This window comes from Xiphias gladius, chromosome 22 (assembly GCF_016859285.1).
Source record: "Xiphias gladius isolate SHS-SW01 ecotype Sanya breed wild chromosome 22, ASM1685928v1, whole genome shotgun sequence".
Classification (NCBI taxonomy): Eukaryota; Metazoa; Chordata; class Actinopteri; order Istiophoriformes; family Xiphiidae; genus Xiphias; species Xiphias gladius.
This window is the reverse complement of record NC_053421.1, coordinates 24796124-24815787: the sequence shown is the minus strand read 5'-3', so window position 1 is coordinate 24815787 and position 19664 is coordinate 24796124. Positions and strand designations below refer to the sequence as shown.

Here is a 19664-nt window from a genome sequence, read left to right as displayed (position 1 = left end):
CTTTTACTTAAGTAAAGCATCTGAGTACTTCCTCCACCACTGCCTAGCTACCATTTGATGGAGGTCCTCAGAAAATGGCTTAATGTAGGTCCAGGGCCATCTCAAAAGAACCATTGTGGCGTGCTTGTAGTTTATGTTACGAGCGAAAGTGAATAGTCTGGTGAGGTAGAGCTGTTTATCTCTTGCTCCTCTCCTCTCCAAAGTAGGTTGTGGTTAAAGGAGTCAGCTCAGTAACCTGAGAAAACATCTGGTTTTTAGCTAACTACCCGGCAGGCAAATTTAAAAATGCAGAGAAATGAGACACAGAGAGGAACTTTGAATTTTGTCTGGAAAAAAAAAAAATTACAGCTGTTGCTTTAAAGGTGATGACTTGTCTGACGAGCTGTCTCAGAACTCCCCATTTGAATCATCACTTTCAAACATCAAATGCTTCCATTTTTTTTCTCCCTGCAAAAGTGCATAATAAAAGCCTTCACTGACACATGATGAACAGTAACAACTCCATGCGCTGGCTGATCCTTTGTTTTCCTAACCACCTCATCATGTGTTATCAGGCTACATAGTTTAGTCTTTACTCAAAAGTAGGCTAATGCCTCATAAATATCTAAAGTTTGGATGGACTTTCTATGTCTTCTATTAAGCTTTATTATTGTTGCAGTAATGCAGGGTTTAAGCCAGGAAAATGTCCCTTGATGATGCATCGGCATCCTAGGGAGGGTAGGAAAACCACCAAGTATGAGTCTGGACCAAAGTGGTGGACTAACAGAGTGACATTGCCATCCCCAGAGTAACTGCACTAGCATGGCTAAAATCATTAAAATCAATATAAATAAAATAATACAAACAAAACAAATAAATAACAAATAGAAATGAATAACTTAATAATGAAAAATACCCTTGCTGTTTATACCCTATGCAATTATTTTTAGACCCTGTGATACAATCAAAAGTTCTGGGACAGCTACTCAATGGACAGAATAGATTGGTTTTTCAGCTGCTGTCTCCGGGGTCAAGTTTGAGCCTGCAGCCCCAACTTTTAGTCTCGACATAGACCAGTGCCACAAAAATGAAAATTTAAACATTTAAACATTAAACAACTATAAGTCCAATGTAGGATTCAGTTGAAAGCTCCTGAACAGATACAAAGATGGACCTTGTGGTGAGACTGTTTAGTCAAGCTGGGGAGAGGTTTCAGAACATCCGCGCTAGGCAACAAGCTGATATTATCTATACGCAAAAGTGTGCAGATGTAACAGGGAGGAATACATGTAAGATCAGCACAAATATAAAATATTTATTTTTAATGTTTTTGAAAGGGCCAAAGGCACGTAGAAATTACTGTTGCAGGCGCTTTAAAACATAGTGGATGTTGAATATTCTGTTGCTGTGACAACACTCCAGGGCGAGCGAGCCCATCAGGAACAGTATCTGAATGCCCCTTTTTTTTTTTTTTTTTTTTTAAAAGGTATTTGCTTCATCATTGCTGGACTGTGTCTACAAACCGGCTGACCCCAGTAGTCTGCAAAAAACAGCAGCCATATTCAGAGCTGCTGAAGAGACAGAATTATGGTTTGTTGTGTCTATCTTGTGGAGTTGGTGGAGGGGGTCTAAAGAAAAACAATAGACCTGTGTTTTTGTTGAGCTGACTGTCAAAGTGCACTATGAACTTTAAGGTGACCTGCAGCTGCACACTCTCTTGCCATAGGCCTTAAAATAAACGTTGTCTTAGAGCCATGTTCCCAAACGCTGGATAGTATATCTCCACACCTTTTCTGAAAATGACAGCAAGGAAGTTGAGCTGGGAAGATTTTGAGAGTGAAAGTGAATAACTAAATAACTATATTTTTTCCGTCCTGCCTGAGAAGCCATTTAATAATCTTTTTAGTGCTCGGACCAAGGTACAAATGTGTTTACACTTGTGAGGACATGGTCTCAGGAAAAAGTAGCTTTGACCGAGGTGGTTGAAATAGAGCTTTTCTGTCTTCCCACCGTGTGGTCCTCCTTTATGGTCACTCAGATAACACCGAAGACAAAGATGGCGATGTGATTACTTTGTTTTTTAGGCTCACAGGTTGGTGCTGGAGTGCTGGCGCAGCAAGGTGGCCCCACATAATAAGTCAGGGAGAGCTGACTTCCCCGCTCCGGGGACTGTGAGTAACTCTCACCTACTCCAAAGAACAGCAAGCCATTTCAGAAAAATTATTTTTCAATTTACTCTCTGGGAAGGCTTTGAAAGAGAACATGTTTCTGGGAGTGGTTCCAACATAAACTCCTGAAAAATGGAGATGCGCCGCTCCCTGTAGGAACTTAGAAAGTAATGCTTGTGTAAATAATGTCTGGAGCAGTGTCTTGTGTTCTAACAATTAGCTCTTTGCCATCTACAACTTAATATGCGGCTGTTTGCGCATGTTCTGTCATCTTGGTCAATTAAAATCTTTGGAAGAAGTACGAGGCATTGTGCAGTGGAGTGGGTTTGTGTTTTGACTTTAAGTCTGTTGCATGGCAGACAATGAGCACTGCATGCCGATCCCTCTCTCAGAGAAAGTTCTCCCTTTATAATTCTCTCTGTAGGACTACCCACTAGGTCCAGCTGCACAATCGGAAGTTGGGGTAATCGTAGTAGGAAAGTACTGCAGTTGTGGTAGCAATCATACTTGTAGTACTAGCAGCAATAGAGGTACATGTAACATTTGGAGGGATAGTAGTAGACGCGGCCGCACTACTGCAGCTGCACTACTTCACTACTTGTATAGTAGTAGTTGTGCAGTAGTAGCAGTGGTTGCAGTAGATATTAAATGATAGTTCTAGTATCTACATGCATACATAGTAGTATTGCGGTATTGTTGTACCAATAGTGGCAGTTGTAATCAAGTCAAATAGAATTTAGTATAGTCAAATAAAAAATGGATGAATAGCTGCTTAGGGGCAATTGCCCAGCAGCAGTAGTATTAATGGTAATGGAAGTAGAATTAATAATACTTGTTGCTGTTATAGAATTAATAGTATGTCAGTAGATAATATGTTATTTAGAAGTATTACAGCAGTAGTAGTAGTTTATCCCACAATAATTTACCTCCCTCCTCCAAAATGTGTCATTATCATTATCATTGTAAGAGCACGTGATTTGAGTGAATTGACCCTTTAAAGTGTTATCTACGGTAGAATTAAATCTATAAAAATACAATTTATAAAGTAGTAAAGTGTTACTTCATTGCATTTTTTACAATGTAGAAATGTGTGTTAAAGGATTATACAAGACTAAGCAAGAGCAGAAAACAAGAGAAAGATTGCCAGCTACCGTCCTGATTACCAGCTGATTAAAGCTTTTATTTTACATCACTCACATTGTCACTAGTAAAGCTGGATGGAACAGCCGCTAGGCATGTTTCCAGCTCTAAAACAGGAGCAAGAGACGAAAAAAACCCCAAATCCCCTTACACTTCATCAGTAAACTGCATGTAACAGGCCTATGTCTGTTAACCTGGCTGCTCTGCGATACTTTAAACAAAAGGATGTGAAGAGGAAAGAGCGGAAAGGTCATGGTTCTGCCTTGGTTTTGTATTTCACTCTCGAGTTTTGATTTGTCACCCGATTTTCACGAATCTGTGGTGGTTCCCTCAGGGACCAACGGGACACTTGTCTAGCGCAGCCTCTCTGTGATGGAGGCAGATGAAGGCGGGTGTACAGTACATCCACACGAAACCTTTGGCTGGTGCAGCTTTAATTAGGGACGACTTCAACACCTCGCAGTAGAGTGAAGGCTATTGTAGCGTGTGTAGGTGTGATGTATTCTCAAGTCTCTGTTCTTGAACAGTTGATCAGTGCACTATGAATAGGCTCTGTGAACTTGTGTGGTGCACTTGGTTCTTGTTCACTCCCTTCTTGACTCATATCAATACTCATACTGCACCAACGAGGGTAACGGTGTGAAATTTATGTAAAACAGGGCAACGGCCTGAATGCTGAGACTTTTATTTCAGTCTTGTCTTTCAAATGATAGTTATTTTCTATAGTCCACAACTTTAGACATGCTTTTCAGAATGCAGAGCCTTGAGGTCTCTTAATGCCTCTATATGAGCGTTTGTTTTTCTGTGTGTGTGTGCTTGCGTGCAGATGCAAAGGCTGTTACTGGTTGGAGCAATCTGACTGACGTGTGTCGCGGTTTTTCATTTTCGGCAGGTGCCTAACGTGGCAAGAATGACAAACCACACACACACACTTCCTCTACATAAAAGCTGTGTGTGTGTGTGTGTGTGTGTGTATTTCAGTTTGAATAACTTTTTTCCCCGCAGTCAAAATCGGCATTTAATTTTTTGTGCTTCATCCACTCTCGATTTAAATCCATCACCGAGACAATGCGGCTGTGGCTCATTTGATGTTACTTTAATAGCTCAATCAGCATTGAAATGTTTACCACCAGTGAGCAGTTTCACATGAGCAGTCTATTTAGTCAAGGACTTAGTGACAGATACTTGTCATGAATAGAGACGGTGGCCATGTTGACTCATGGCAACCTGGGAGTTTCTGTAGCAGTTGGGTTTATGTCTCGGTTTTTATTCTTCTTTACCCCAGCGACCGCTGCTAGCGAAAGCAACCTCTCAGACAGCAAACATACCAGGTACATTGTATAAAAGCCATCATATCTGAGAGGGAAGTTCTTTGTTTTCTTCTTTTAACTGAGATGAAAGCGCTTGATTATATCTCATACCTTGATGCGACACAGCCGTAATCACAGCAGTGAATGCACTCTGCTACATAATATGCCTCTATACTGCTCATTGTGTTAATGTAAGTGCTGTTTAAGGGGGAGAAGGATGGCGAATATGTTCAGGTTTAGAGCTGTTTGAGTTGATTGCAGGTTGTGACGGACATCTTGCTTTCTTCACAGGGTCTGCAGGTGAAGGCTGATTATGTTCCTCTGCTCCAGTCCCTCGCCACGTATGGATGGAGACTCACCTGTGTGCTGCCAACTCCTTTAATCAAGACTAACGGGTAATCGCCCTCGTTTGACAATTTAAGGGGCATTAAGTAATCTATGACCTCTAATGACCTCTGTTGGGAGCCAGCGGGAATTGCAACACCAGCAACTACAAGCTTTTGTGTTAATTTTTACTGATTTATGAGTGTCTATAAAAAGTATTCAAAACACACGGTGATCTCAATTTAACCATGTGACTCCTAAAACCAATAAGCAGCCATATACGTATTATCAGCAAAAATGTGATGTAAAAGTATGCATTACGCAGAATGGCCCTTTATAGAGCGTTACATTTTTACATAGGGTATATTATATTATCGTATCTGTATTATTGATGCATTAACGTGTGAATGGCATTTTAAATTTGTAGCTGGTCAAGATGGAGCTGATAGTAAGTTTTGACTGAAAAATATTAATCTGCAAAGTTGCTATCAAGTAGAACTATAGAAGTAGAAGTACAAAGTACTATAAAATGAAAGTACTCAAGGCAAGGTAAGTTTTTATACAGCGCCAACAAGACTCAAAGTGCTTTATATTAGGCACACAATTGCAAGGACAACAATAAAAGACTAATTTAAGTTGGATTTCAAAAGAATAAAATAAAATGGAAGTTTTATTTTAGTTGCAATTTTTACAAAGACAAGACAAAATATGTCTTTTTTTTTTTTAATTAAAACGTCTGTGAATAGAAAGGAAAATGGAAAATTTCACTGTTAACATGTTCTAGTTTTGTTATGGGGAGGCAACCTGTTAAGTTCACGCGAGACCTACAAAGTAGAACGAGAAGGGAAGCTGAAAACTGGCCGCTACCTACTGTATATGCTACAGAATATCTTAAACTGGAACTTGGTATAAATGATAGCGTGCACACTTTGTCCGTTCAAGTCATCGTCCAAAGAAATATGAAAGGCTTTTAGAAGAAATGGACCTAAATCTGTGCCAAGTGTGTTTAGGCCGAGCTTTGAGGCAAGCAAGCAGCAGCGGCAGCAGCTGTGAGCGTTCAAAAGCAGCAACTCTGACTGTTGGTGGAAATGCAATGGCTCCTCAGCTAAGCTCACGCTGACTCATCACTCACGGCTGCTATATGAGCGCACATCCGCTCATGGTCAAAGGCCTCGCATGTTCCCAGACACACTGAAGAGCTGCACTTCAAAACAGAATTTGTTCCATAACATGCTGACACTGTGCTATACCGGTCAAATATTTCACCCCAGTATGGTCCAGTATGGCTCACTGTGACACTTCAAACCAGTCGTAGAAACCACTCGTGGGTTTTTGAGAATAGCGTACTCATGAAATACAACAAAACAGATATAGTCAAAGGCCTTCACGATCAAGCAGACCTGCTTTGGCTTTAAATATTGCAATCAAGTACATAAAAGTTAGCCCAACAGTAACAGTAAGTTACTTACTATCAGTGTAAAGTGTAATCAATTACGTATTACACATTATTCAATGAAAACGTAATTACATTACTTTACTATTTACCTAGCAGCGAAAGTAATTTGTTACATTACTTGTTACTGCTACTACTCTCCTTTTGTTACTCAGCTGTCAGCTCCGTCAAACGTGCCTCTAAACAACTCCTCCACACCCACGCACCTCATCTTTTGCATTTAACACGTATAGAAATAGAAGACAAGGCACGGCACTTCAACAAGCGGGCAGCCCTAAGAATCGGAGGGATGTACTCTTTGAAGGAAGGCTTCAAGTCTGCCTTAAAACAATGCTCACATGCCCAAATGTACGTCGAAAGTGCTATGGGTTGCTGTAATTGCCCCTGCTGTCCATACGGGCCACAAAGAGATCCCTTCTAAAAGGAATTTGCCTGATAGGTGCAAAAATGACTTCTAATATTACGAACAGGAAAAGGTGGGATTAATATCAGAGAAATCGAGTGCGTATCTTCCAGATTTATGGCCATTTCAGTGCCAGATTCCCACTTCCTGTCCTCCTGCTGCAACTCGGAGAGAAAACATTGTCCAGGAAGCACAAAGGGGAATTTCGTACTTAAAGGACTGTAACTCTGGAGCATCCCCACATGATTTGTCAAAGTCAGACTTCTGCCTCATATTAGCTTCTACTTTAGACTGTATTTTTGCAGAGAATGACAACTACAGACCCCCCCCCCCACTTATGTTGAAATTGCTTAAGGAAAATCTTTGTGGCCCCTATTGGCAAGACGAATGATAATATCCACTAATAACTCTTTCAAAGTACATACAAACATGTAAATATTGTTTTGAGATAGACTTGAAAAATGTAAAGCCCCGGTTTAATAATATGTTGCTCTGCCCCATCATGTTTGCTGCTCTTCCAGAACATAGCTGATTAATTACCTCTCTATTTTCATCCTTTGTTTTTTCTACCTTCCCTCCCTCTCTCGTCTCTTTCAAAATGCCACAACACAACAGCTCAACATGGCTAATTAATCAGAGTCGGCCTAGATACAGTACAAGACAGAGCTCATTTCTCTCCCTGTCTGGAAAACATTTCGCGCACCAAAATAATGGTTGATGATCTGTTTCAGATTAGCAATACTCATTACACTTGTTTTTGTGGTGTTGACTCCTCCATTTTTAAATAGCAAATTTGCAAAGGCATGCTTTTTGTAGTCTGAGGGTTTGCAGGCTGCACTTCATCTGGAGGGGCCGGATAAGTGTCAGTGAACTCAGCAGTGTCTCAAATTAATGCTAACTGGTGCTCAGCAGCTTCTCCACACAACATTACTTCACGTAGTTGTCTCAGAGCATGCATTCATGTTCGCCGCATTCAATTAATGTAGATTGTAATTACATTTTAGAGCCATTTACTACAGTAAATGTGAATTTCTCTGCAAGTGAACATACAAGAAGGAAACAAGAAGCTACAGAAAAATTACTCAATTATTGCAGGTATCTCACTTTGTTGGAGAGTAAATAGTGATCAACATATATATTATAGAGTTTTAATCTAGGTTTTATGGAAGAAACGTTAGAATTTAGTTGCAGCATTTCATGTGCCAGTTTTTTTATTTCAAGTGGCAGTTTTGCAGCAGAGGTGTGTAGTCTGCTTTTTCCCTAAAGATGAAGCCGCCAACAGGTACATTCACCCATAAATGGACACAGGCAATTGCTGTTCTATATGGCTTCAAGTTATAATAGTACAGCTGACTCCAACAGCCAAGAGCAGGTTCAGTAAAGGACTGTAATTTTCTAAGCCATCCACTTCTTTCTAGCTTAATGGTCTGGGGCTTTTGGTGGGAGCTCCAGTTAGTTTTCAGCTTTGATTCACCAGGAAGCTGTCCAGCATTCTTGACAGCCTAGAAAATAGCTTATGGATAAATGGTGGAAAGAAGGAGGTAATGGAAAAAAGAGGTTGTGGTGGGCTTTGAATGGTTTAGATGGTAAGCCTTGTGCTGGAGAAGTCTCAAGTCCATTTGATGTTGAGAAAGGGAAGGTTTGTAGCAGACTTTTAGGGTTTCTGCAGCTATCATAAACCTGCCATCTTTCCTCATGTGCAAGGTTGAGCAGGCAGCTTAAGTATAGACAGCATGTAACCTGTCTCTGTGTGTTTGTGTGTGTGGTTTCACATGTGAACGTGTTATTGGACTTCTGTCAGATAGCAGCGCAGGACAACATATCTCCTTTTAAGCCATGTCCAATAATAACAAAAGAGAAATAGAAGGAAAAAAAGCAGAAACAAACAATAAAACTGTCACACATCAGGCTGTCACAAGAGATAAAAGCAGAGAGGTAAAACTCGGCGTACAGCTAGTTAGTGAGAGCAAACTGGGCCAAAAAAAAGAGGGCAGACGAAAGAGTGAGAGTAAGTGTGAGAGACAGGAAGCCCACTCAGAAATGAATCTGCATTTCCAGCCACGATTAATCTGTCAGCGCGAGTACTTGCGCAGATTATCCTTCTCAGAACACGGGAGCATGCATGGGATTGAGGATTATGTTTGGGGAATTGAGGAAGAGGGAGAAAAATACAGGTCCTGAGACGCGGAAGATGCTCACAGGTTGCTCACAGACATTCCAGCAAACTTCAAAATCAGCGTCTCGGCACATGAACCATCTGTTTCCCTGCACAATCCAAACGAAAGGGGGGGAAATGACACTGACAGATGACAGCAGTAAAGAGGTTGGGCCACAAATGTGAGCCTACATCCTTAAACTGTCAGATAAGAGTGTGAAGTATGAGCAGTGGCCAGCGATCATTTGACTATCTTGATGGAAGGTCAATAAGAGTGTGGATCACTCTGTGTTATCCCAGGATTTAACTCAAATGAATTGTACACATGGTTCTGCAGCATTCTTGCGAGCAAAAAAAACAGCAATGAATTATGAAGAATCTGTCAGTGTTTTTAACACCGTTTCCATTTCTATTGCTATTTCATTCTATTCCATTTCTATTCATGTTTAAATCTTGAAAAGCCAGTTGGAAACCTTGTTTCCATCTCCCATTCTCATGTTATTTTATATCAATCCTAAAGAAAATAGCACAAAAAATGTAAACGTGCATGATTTAAGAGATAAAATAATCTCAGAGTCTTGTTGAAGTGTCAAAATTTTCAGCTGATGTTCTCTACTCTCTGCTTTTCTCTCTCTGTCCTCATCTTTTAGTGATGGAAGTCTGTCCACCAAACAGATTGTTTTCCTGCAAAGACCCGTGTTGGGCCGAAAGAGGAGGGAATCCAAGGTACACGACCTCACATTTTTCTCTGTATTTCTTGCTAATGTGAGGTCTCTTACCAGTCATCCTGTCACCTGCTCGCCATATATCCAAAGCCAACATCACCTTTTGCCACCTCCAATTCCACAGCTGTTTTTGTTTTAAGTAGACAAACAGACACAGCACTGGTAAATCTGAAGAAACCCTTCTCCGTTTGGGATATCAGGAATTCATCAGCAACGCACAAATGTGTTGTTTTGGGAAGCAGGGTTGGTAATGCTTCTTTGGTGACCCTGAATAGTGGTGATAACCTCTAAAGCTAACCTTTGTCCGCAGTGGAATGAATCCATGTTGATGCTTTCTTTGACCTGAATTTAAACTGCCATCACAACAACAAATTTAATAGGCCCTGAGACTCACGGAATTGCTAGCGTTAACAAGATTTTCTTGCCCGCTTCTCTGCAGTTTATCTCAGTCCTCTATATCCCTGCAATGTGTGGAACCCTGCGGAAGCAATTGAGGACATATTGCATTAAATTTTTGCCTGTTTGTTTGGTCAGACTGAAGGCCTTGAGGCCACCAATGACTCCCCTCAAAATGGCCTCAATTTCTTTCTCTGCATCAATGAGACTCATTTGAATAAGCTAGTTATCCTGGTGCAATATTAGATCCACTGTGATCCATTCTTAATTAAGTCTGTGTGTAATGCTTTGTACCCAATAGCATGTTTAAATTTCAATGCATTCCAGTAACATGCTAATGTAAATGTTTCAGAAACTGATCTTCAAGCCCCGAAGCAAATCCAACAAGAATTGCATCAAGGACACAGCAAAGAACAAGAAGAAGAAAAAATCAAAAAACGAAAAGGATGCAGAAGATCCAAAAATCCTTGATGACAGAGAAAACGTTGAGAAAGAGGAAGACAAGAGTAGGGATGAAAGAGTGAACGCAACAAACGCAGAGGCCGTGAGAGAAAATGACACGCTGAAAGAAAGAGAATTGAGGTCTGAGGAAGATAGAAAGATTGATGATGGGATTGAAATCAGCATAGAGACTGTCGAAAAGAAAGATGGAGGAGCAGAGACAAAAGACAAAGAAGTAGAAAATGGCACAGAGGAAGAAGAGGAAGAAAAAATAACTTTGGATGGAGAGGGATCAAAAGAGAATGGAGAGCCTTCAGAAAACAGAGAAGTCCAGGAAGCGGCAGAAACCGTTGCGACTGTTGAAACAGAGAACAAGGCCAAAGAAAAGGAGGATGAAGGCGTAGCAAAAGTTGAAGCTGTGATCGAAAACGGTGTTGAGATGGATGAGGAGAAAGACGAGGGCGAAGAGAATGCGATCAAACAAAAGACAGAAGAACCAGCAGGCATGGAGGTCATCGCCAAGGAAATCGTGGCAGGTTCTCAGACCACACTGACCAATCAAAGCCCAGAGGAGACTCAAGAGTAGCCCGTAGTCAAGGTTTTACCCCACCCTACCTCTCAAATTCCCCATCTTAAGAACTGGTTCACAGTGTTGTCCCTGATCCAAATTAACGGGGGCTCCGATCAACATCGCTGCCATCTTCCATAGACAATTTCGCCCAAGCCTGCCACAGCGTAGCTACAGAATGATTTCATGTAAATGCAGACATCAGTCCTACCGTATAACCACACATATTGAATGTATATATCGAAAACAGGTGGTGCCAGTGCGTGATAGTCAAAGTGGAGTCACTGGAATAACTGGATGAGGACCAACAGGGGGATGAAGATCTACAATGATGCCATGACCAAACAGGATGAGTTTTTGTTTTAATTGAGAAGAATGAGCAAAACTTTAAAGACCTGGTCACATCAGCACTTAAAACTGTAAAATCTTGCAGTGAAATCAGTTCTATCCAACAGAGCCAGCACGATCAGTGCATTAGTTCTTGGGGGCAAAGTAATTCTGCATTAATTCTTTGCGTCAAATTCAAAATCAGTGGAGTTTGACACCCAAATTTGTGCTGTTGACCAGTCAAGAGTCAAGAGTGGAGGAAGCTGTCATAGCTTAGCTGTGTTTCAACATCAACTTTCATTTAACCTCTGTTGTCAGAGTAAAAACTGTTCCACAAAAAAGGATTGGCTTGCTGATAGTTATGAGACAGGAGTCAAAGGTACAAATTCTTATTGTCTCAATAGCGACCAAGCTAACTGTTAACAGGCTAGCTGGCAATGAGAGCTTTTTTTTACCCCTTGAATAATTCTTTATTGAATGAAATGGTGTACAATCCTGAAAACAAAATGCAAAAGGGGGGGGTAAATGGCCCAATACAGAAAAAAATAGAAAAAAGCTTGGGGAGCTATTAAGACTGAATAATGCTATCAAGTTAGCATGTAGCTCGCCAGACACAGCAGTATACCAGCTAGCCCTGCGAATAGTCCGCATGTCACCAAGCCTCTAGGACCGTACATTTTGCAAAGATACAGGGATAAATTACACTGTGCTACTCTCTGGTGTGACCAGGCCTTTAAGGGGGGTGAGGAGCATTATATCATTCTTGTTGCAATGTGACATTGAGTTTGATGTCAGCTTGAAACCTGTCTAGTTAGGGTTATTTAGGTACCCTGACAGAAAAGCAGTGATGTTCCTGAAAGGTCATTATTTGCTTCTGAAGTTACTACCCCCTTCAGCTTCTCTTGTCTTGTCCTACCCAGATACAGCATCTGTTACAAGAGGTACTTTCACCTGACAGTTAAACAGCTTGAGCAGCTCTTTTCAGTTTTTTGAAGTCGTGGAAAGACAAGTCAGTTCCACAATCCACTCCTGACAAGACACAGGCCTGCCTCATCCAGACGACTGACAGTATAGAGGCAGGTAGGCTCAGAAAAGTGTCCTATGTGATCACAGACTGTATCACCATTTCCCGTTCCTTCGTTCTGTGCGTCATAGTAGGTTGTGATGTGGAAGGAACTTGGAGGAGAACGCTGGTAGAGGTTATGGGAAAGGCATTTGTTTGCGACAGGCAATCCAAAGTAGGGGTGAAGAGATAATTGTTTACGCTGAGCTCTAAGCCGTCAAGTGCTTCAAAGAGAGCCAATAATCACTCTTTGGTGTGGTGTGCTAAGCTCACCTTGCATACAGAATGTTCTATATTCAAAGCCAAGTTAGATAAGGATGTGAAATTCAGCTGAATGTTTGCAGCTCAAGGGCAGAACTCCTATTTAGATTCACATAGTTAGTTTTTACATACAGGAGTGAGGATTTATTTCTACCCAAAGTTGCATTTTTAATTACATTTCCAGTCAAAGGCCACAAACAAAAGCACTTCTCAGTGTGGAAACAAGGTTAATCTGTGTGGTCAGGGCAGAAGATTGTTGTTTATTCAGACCAAAACTAAAGATTGAGAGGGAGACATTGAGAAAAAATAAGAGGTTGAGAGAAATAGAGAAAGACCACAGACCATAAGAGAGTCAAATTAAAGAAATGAATGGGCTCATTTAAAGTAATGTCTGTTTGCGTCCCACATTCCCCGTTGAGATTTCCTTCATTATTTTACCTCCGGCTCTTTAAGCACCTCTTCCCAGACATCATTTCTGACAATAACCAAGTCATAATGTGCTATTTCATTGCATCGTGTAGCTTTCCATTTGAGAAAGGGGAACGCGAGGGAGGGAGGTGGCAATGTTCGTAGTGTGGAGCTCTCATTAGCTCACTAATGGATTTTGTCAGTGGGGTATCTGTGAGGAATCATGCATTTATAATGGGGGTCACTTATTGGTGGAGCAAAACACCTCAACATGTCAACAAAATAGCCTTCGGGTTTAATGGTGATGTCATAGGGAATCATTTGCACTGAGGAGGACGATTTTGCGTTAAAAGTACTAAATTTTGCAGAGAAATTACACACACTTTGTCATAAAATATGTTCAAAAAACCTATTTATTAAATAGTAGCATTCAGTTAATCAAGAACTTAAACTACCTGCTGTCTTGCTTTAAATAGACTATAATTTGTAATAATTTGGATCTTTTGCTTTATGCGAATAGATGATACCTTGGTCATGAAAAATGTTCTCTCCTTTTGGAGATGAAACTCTTCAGTTACACACAAGTAAGATCGATTATGCCAAGTAAGTGCTCTCCTTTTGGGGGATTAATCCACCCGCCACTGAGATTTTTTTTCGATGTAAAATGGCAAACGTTTTTATGTAGAGTAGAATATAAAAACTGCGACCAGTTTAGCCTTATTACTATACTGTAAATGGCCCACAACCTGCTATTAGAAATGTCTTTTAGAGGCACAATGGTGATTTAAGTGTTATATGTTTGTTATAGTCAAACAGGAAAGTTTTGCTAAAGTCAGTGTTGGTATTTTGAGGCTGTTGTTCCCTATTTTAGTACTGGAATTCACAGTGAGGGGATAAAAGATTTGAAGTTTTTGTCTATATGTAGGTAACATGTGTTGGATTTTTTTTAAGGTGTTTTGAACATGTTCTTTTTTTATTTTTTTTTTATCGTTGTGAATGTTCTGTTTTTGAGTCGAGAGATTTTTATTGTGGGCTTTGTGTTGCCTCTGCAGTTCCGCTAAAGCTTGCTAAAATGTATTTCTGACTGACGCTTCAAGCTACCTCCCGAGAGCTGCTGCTGGTTTTAAAACCGAGGGGGTCACAGCGTGTGTGACCCCCCCTGAAACATATGCTCCTTGTCCTCTCGGCCTCCACTATGACGGAGCCCAGACCTGCGAGTGTGAGTTCATCACTAATGACAGACAAGCTCAAGGGTCATATTTGAGCCAGAATGGATTTCCCACAGCTGTGCACAGGGGTGCGCACGAGCACGTGACAAATAACCACTCTGATATTGAATTAAGATATGAAGTCATATCATAATATTCTCTGTGGTAATTTCTTTTCTTTTGTAGCTTTCGGCTGTTTGAGCTTTAATAAGCACTTATTGTATTCAAGAAATATTTAACGCTGCTGGGGAGCAAATAAGACTCAGCTGTCACTTTCACACTTTTGTTAGATGTGACAAATACGAATTATGAAAGGCAATACCATAATACGCCTTTCGATAGCTGACGAGATCACTATGAATATTTGAGATATTTCCTCGCTGAATCCTGGTCAACTTATTTGATCAGATTTAATCAATTTCTCCATTCTCCCCAGTGCCAAGATAAACATTTTAACTCTCATCTATCCTCTTTTATGAATATGAATTTATTTCAGTATTACTGTCTTTCTGCTTTTTTTTGTTTTTTTAATCTGAAACATTTATTCCCCCCCCGGGCATCCTGTGAAAACAGACAGCTCATACTTCACTTTGTGCAGAAGAGCAGAGTTTGGAAAATCAGTTAAGTGACGAGGTGGTGTCATGTGACGTGACTGTGTTTTTTCAACTCCCACTACATTCCGGTTGGACATCCACAAACATGGACGATTGTAACCTTGACAAAAGTTACAGCCGGCCCTGTATCCGCCCGTCCTACCTGAGGCCGTGGCCTTCAGGGGTCTAACTCTCCCTGATAAGGGCTGATTGGTTGCAGTGCAGTCTAACCTCTGACATGAGTACACTCCAGGGACTGTGGGTAAATGTGATTTTTTTTTTTTTTTTTCTTTCTTTTCGGTCTGGTATTACAGAAAACAGACAGGGAGAGGAAAGCGAGGCAGGGTCTGACACTTCATCAGTTAAATGATGCAGAACCATGTTAACTTATCCATCTGTGAAAAGAAAGACAGCTTTGTCTAATGTTAGACTTAAATATACATTTGCAGCCCTCTACTCATTTGTGTTAAAAAAAAAAAAAAAAAGTAATATACAGTTTCCTGTCTTATATCAGCATAATTGTCTCTGAGCCTCAATAGTGGCGCTGGTGCAATCGTTCTTGGTAATGCTGTAAAAAAAAAAAAAAAAACGTAATGGTTCATTTCCTGTGTGCTACTATGATGTGAAATGGGCAGAGTAGAAATATCAGATCATGATACAATAGTATGCTGTCATTTTTTTCCTGTGTTGTCACTTTAGCTTGCTCACAGCCTCTGGAAAATGTATTCTTAGGTTTTTTTTTTTGTCTCTGATGTTAGTTCTTTGTCACCTCCGCTGCCATCTTGAATGTTGAGTATCTTTGATCATGTGCTGTTGTCACTTGCATAACAGTGTTTGCTAACGAGGAAGAAAAAGTATTCTTTATCTTTGCTATCCTGAGTATGGCCACATTCCTATTGTTCATGACATCTGTACAATTTGTATATTATAAAATGATTTATATTTAATGTGTACATGTGTCCTTGCTTCTTTTGTGTCAAAGGAAATACAGCCTCTGTTTGTTAAGGCAGCTGCTATTAAAAGTAACTTCGATGTTCAAGTGCAAAGCTATTTCAGGAATTATCCTTTAGCTCTGGATTTGACTCGTGAACGAATTCAAGGATAGGTTCACAATTTTTCGAGCCCTTCTTAAAATAATAGTCAGGTGTCCATATGTACACTGAAACCATTTTTGCTTGGTGTAATCATTTCTCTTGTCCATTAAGAGATTGCCGCCTAATGTGCTTTCCTAATGGAAAGACAGGGGACGACTGAGACTGCTGAAGCCTCATATTAACTTCAGGTGAACTTTGGAAAATATTTTTGCGAACACGGCAAACTAGGGCTGCAACTGGTAATTATTTCCACTATCGATTAATCTCCCGAGTATTTTCTCAATTAACTGATTAATCATTTGGTCTATAAAAGATCAGAAAATAGTGAAAAATACAGGATTAATTTCTTAATTTCCTTTTTTTTTTTTTTTTGTCAAAACAGATTTTCAGGTCACAACGATGTAAGACAAGGAGAAGTACATTTGTGAAGCTTGAACTAAAGGTTGTTTGGTTTTTTGCTTGACAATGGACCTAAACAATTAATCCATTATCGATTATATATAGTTTCCGAAAATTGATTAGCTCGGCGCATCAATTAAATAAAATCGAAAATCCTATCCATCGGAGGCTTGTTAGGAAAAGGATGTTTTATTTGCCAGTACGAGCAGGAGGATTGATTACAGCAAGCAGAAACTGTCTAATCGTAGATACGGACATGTCAGTGTTGTTTTAAGACAGACTTTTCCAACTGGAGAAGAAAAATGTTCGCAAAAGTTTACCTTCTACATCTAGGCCAAAAAAAACAGTTATCCACATTTTTCTTACTGATGCCCTACTTTTAAGGATGGTGAGACACAACCGTGATGTAACTTTAAAGACTCGGTAGTACGCCACTTTGGATTTAGAAATGTGTGAAATGTGGTACTGGAAACAACATAAGGAACAGGAGACAACACAGATTCCCCGAAAATGTTGGTTCATTTGCTAAAATTTTAATTAAAACTCTGAGGGAAAAAAACTTAATATAAATCAAATATTTTTCACATTGTTACAAGCTGACTGCAAGTGAAAGTATGACTCCACACATTTGAGGATAAAACTACAGCTCTAAAATGAGGTTGCTTGGTTGTTACATAGCGAAGCCACACTATGGAAAATTACCATTTGCTGAAGTTGTAAATGATTAAAGAATTAATATTTATTTGGCTTTTCTAAGGGGAACTACAACAGAGCTACCTTTCCAGTCCGCAAGACACTTTGGAGAAAGAAACAAGTCTGAGATCAAGTAAAAAAAAAAAAATGTCTCCGGGCCAAAATTAAGTACTACAGCCTTACCTGCAACCTTGGGAATCAGAAAACACAATGGTTGTCCCTCACCGGGTCGTCCAGGTAGCTCTGAGACATCAACCAGCAAAAACAAGTTTTTAGAAAGGTTGCGCTCTAGCTCTACATAAAGGACAGTCCGTGCCGGCCTTGGACGACTACATATAGTAAATGAAAGACGAAATGCCAACATCAGCCCACCGAACACAGTGGAAATGCAAGGAGAAGCAGAATGCAGCAGGGAAATCACTATTTTCTCCAAGTGAAAGGATCTCGCTTCTTAAAATATACTCCATCTGGCTGCTACCGTCATTTCTGTGGGAACCTCAGGATAGATCAACCTTACAGTTATTACACCCTAACACCACAACAACACCATTTATTTCGCTCTCACAGGCAGGCACACATCATAATACCCCTACAGTGTTTATGAACTGAACTATATTTACAGTTGAGTCAGCGCAGCTGGTGTGATCTATAAGTCATGAGCTCGGAGCCCAGGGGAGCGTAAGGTCATTAAGAGGGGGGGCTTTGCCTTCAACCGAGACCACTAACGCCATACCCATTCTGTTCGCTACAGGAGTTGTTAATGGCACTTGAGGCGGAATGGGGACCGCTGGTGAGCCGCTAAGCTGGTCAGAAGCACATTGAGACTGTGGTTTGGATATTAAACTTGTGACCTGGAGCATTACATCCCTGCGGTTCCACTCTAGGACTCAGGAGGTAATGCCACAACCGCAACTTGCTGAGGGCGGCGTGTTTTGAATAATGAACCTCCTTTGTTTTTGGTGATTGCAGTGCAGCACGCTGTAACAGTGTTCACGATGGGGTAGAGGTTGCCTCAGTGTAGATTTTAGGCCTCCCTGCCCAGAGGGCTTCTTTGGTGCACTGCGAGGTGGAGCTGCACCCACAGCATAAAATCAGTATAAAGATGTTCGTATTGGATGTGTTGTGCCATAAAAGTCACAGGTTCCACTGAGACGTGGGTTTAAGTTCCGCTTTATGCAGCGCTGCCATCTAGTGGATGTCCAAGGCCTCGTGTGCAGTGAAGTAGACTTCAAAAAATACACAGAACTCCTATTGTTCCTGTTGGTTTTCGATTAGTCAGTTAATAAGAGTATTTGATCGAAAGCGGTGGAAAGTAAGCAAGTAGATTTATTCAAGTACAATTTGGAGGTACTTGTACTTTACTTAAATATCTCAAGTTTCTCCTACTTCATTGCGCAGCTGCAGCCAAAAACAGCTCGAGTTGTGAGAACGGCGAGAGTGAATCCGAACAGCAGAGCCGTGGGCTGGGCGGCCAAACGCCGAGCTGAAACTCGCCCCTGACCTCACGTAAAGCTGAGGGGAGCTGCAGTGTTTGGCTCCACAGCGTGAGTTTGTGAAGGAGCGCCACAACGGCGAGTCGGCGAGGTTTGCTGTTCAGGCGAGATGAGCAGTTTCAGCAGGACACTTCTGGGCTCGCAGAAGTTCAGCAAGCATTTGTCCGCACTTTTCTGACAATTTAGACCAAAACAAATGCTGCACGGAGCAGAGCTGGGTTTTTTTTTTACATTGCTAGCTAGAAATGACCTCCCTCCTCAAACGGCCGTTTTCCTTGTTAACCCTCCTCCTGCTTCCAAGCAGACCCAACGAGTGCACCTGAGCATCCAACTCCAGGTACACTTTGAACTTAGATGTGAGCTCAGCCTGAGCGTATTTATCACCATATTGGAGAGGGACTCTGTAGCTGTGTCTTAAAGACTATAATCACTTTGCCTCGACTGGCAAAATCTTCTGAAAACCATTACCGCAGTGTTTGATAACGTCCTCGAGTTCCCTCCCCAACCCGCCGCACACACTCTGTGTTAGCAGATTAACTGCTCACCGATTAATTAACACAATTACCTCTGTGTATGCCAATCGGTGTCTTATCAACCTTTGTCAGGCCTTAAACTGTAAATTAATTAATACCCCCTCTCTTGTCATTTCTTAATTACCTCAGTTCCGACAGGAATTCTGGGAAATGCCTGTGTCAGCGGCTCGGTTCCGTGCTCGCGTATATTACCACTTTGCTGCGAGCTCATTGGCTCGTCGGACAGGATGCCGAAACACGCTGCTCTCGTGCTGACGAGAGGTGAGGAGGGGGGTGACACGTCGTAGAAAGCGGCTCTTCAGATGAGGGGCTCGATTTGAAGCAGCGCTCCTTAATCTTTTTGTTTTTGCTGCTGAGGGGTGACACTCAACTTTGTTCTGGGGGCTCGTTGTTCTGGCAAATAACTGTCAGTTTTTTGCAGACCGCTTTAAACTCTGATCTGAGTGCACGTTTGTGTTTCTTTGAAAAGGAAGGAACTTAAACTATACAAGACACACTTGGGGTTCTGGGAAAGCATTACAGAGACAGCA

General features: G+C 41.0%; 1 protein-coding gene across 2 annotated transcripts in view; it reads left to right on the top strand.

Annotated features, from left to right (window-relative positions):
• The window catches only part of LOC120784209 (raftlin-like), a 97120-nt gene extending 81713 nt beyond the window's left edge, over positions 1-15407 (top strand). For both annotated transcript variants that reach the window (XM_040117798.1, XM_040117796.1), the window contains exons 8-10: positions 4889-4992; positions 9583-9658; positions 10406-15407. In XM_040117798.1, coding sequence (XP_039973732.1) covers positions 4889-4992; positions 9583-9658; positions 10406-11080 — 855 coding nt within the window. In that variant the 3' untranslated portion in view covers positions 11081-15407. The remainder of the gene's footprint in view (positions 1-4888; positions 4993-9582; positions 9659-10405) is intronic.
• Positions 15408-19664: the final 4257 nt, after the last annotated feature.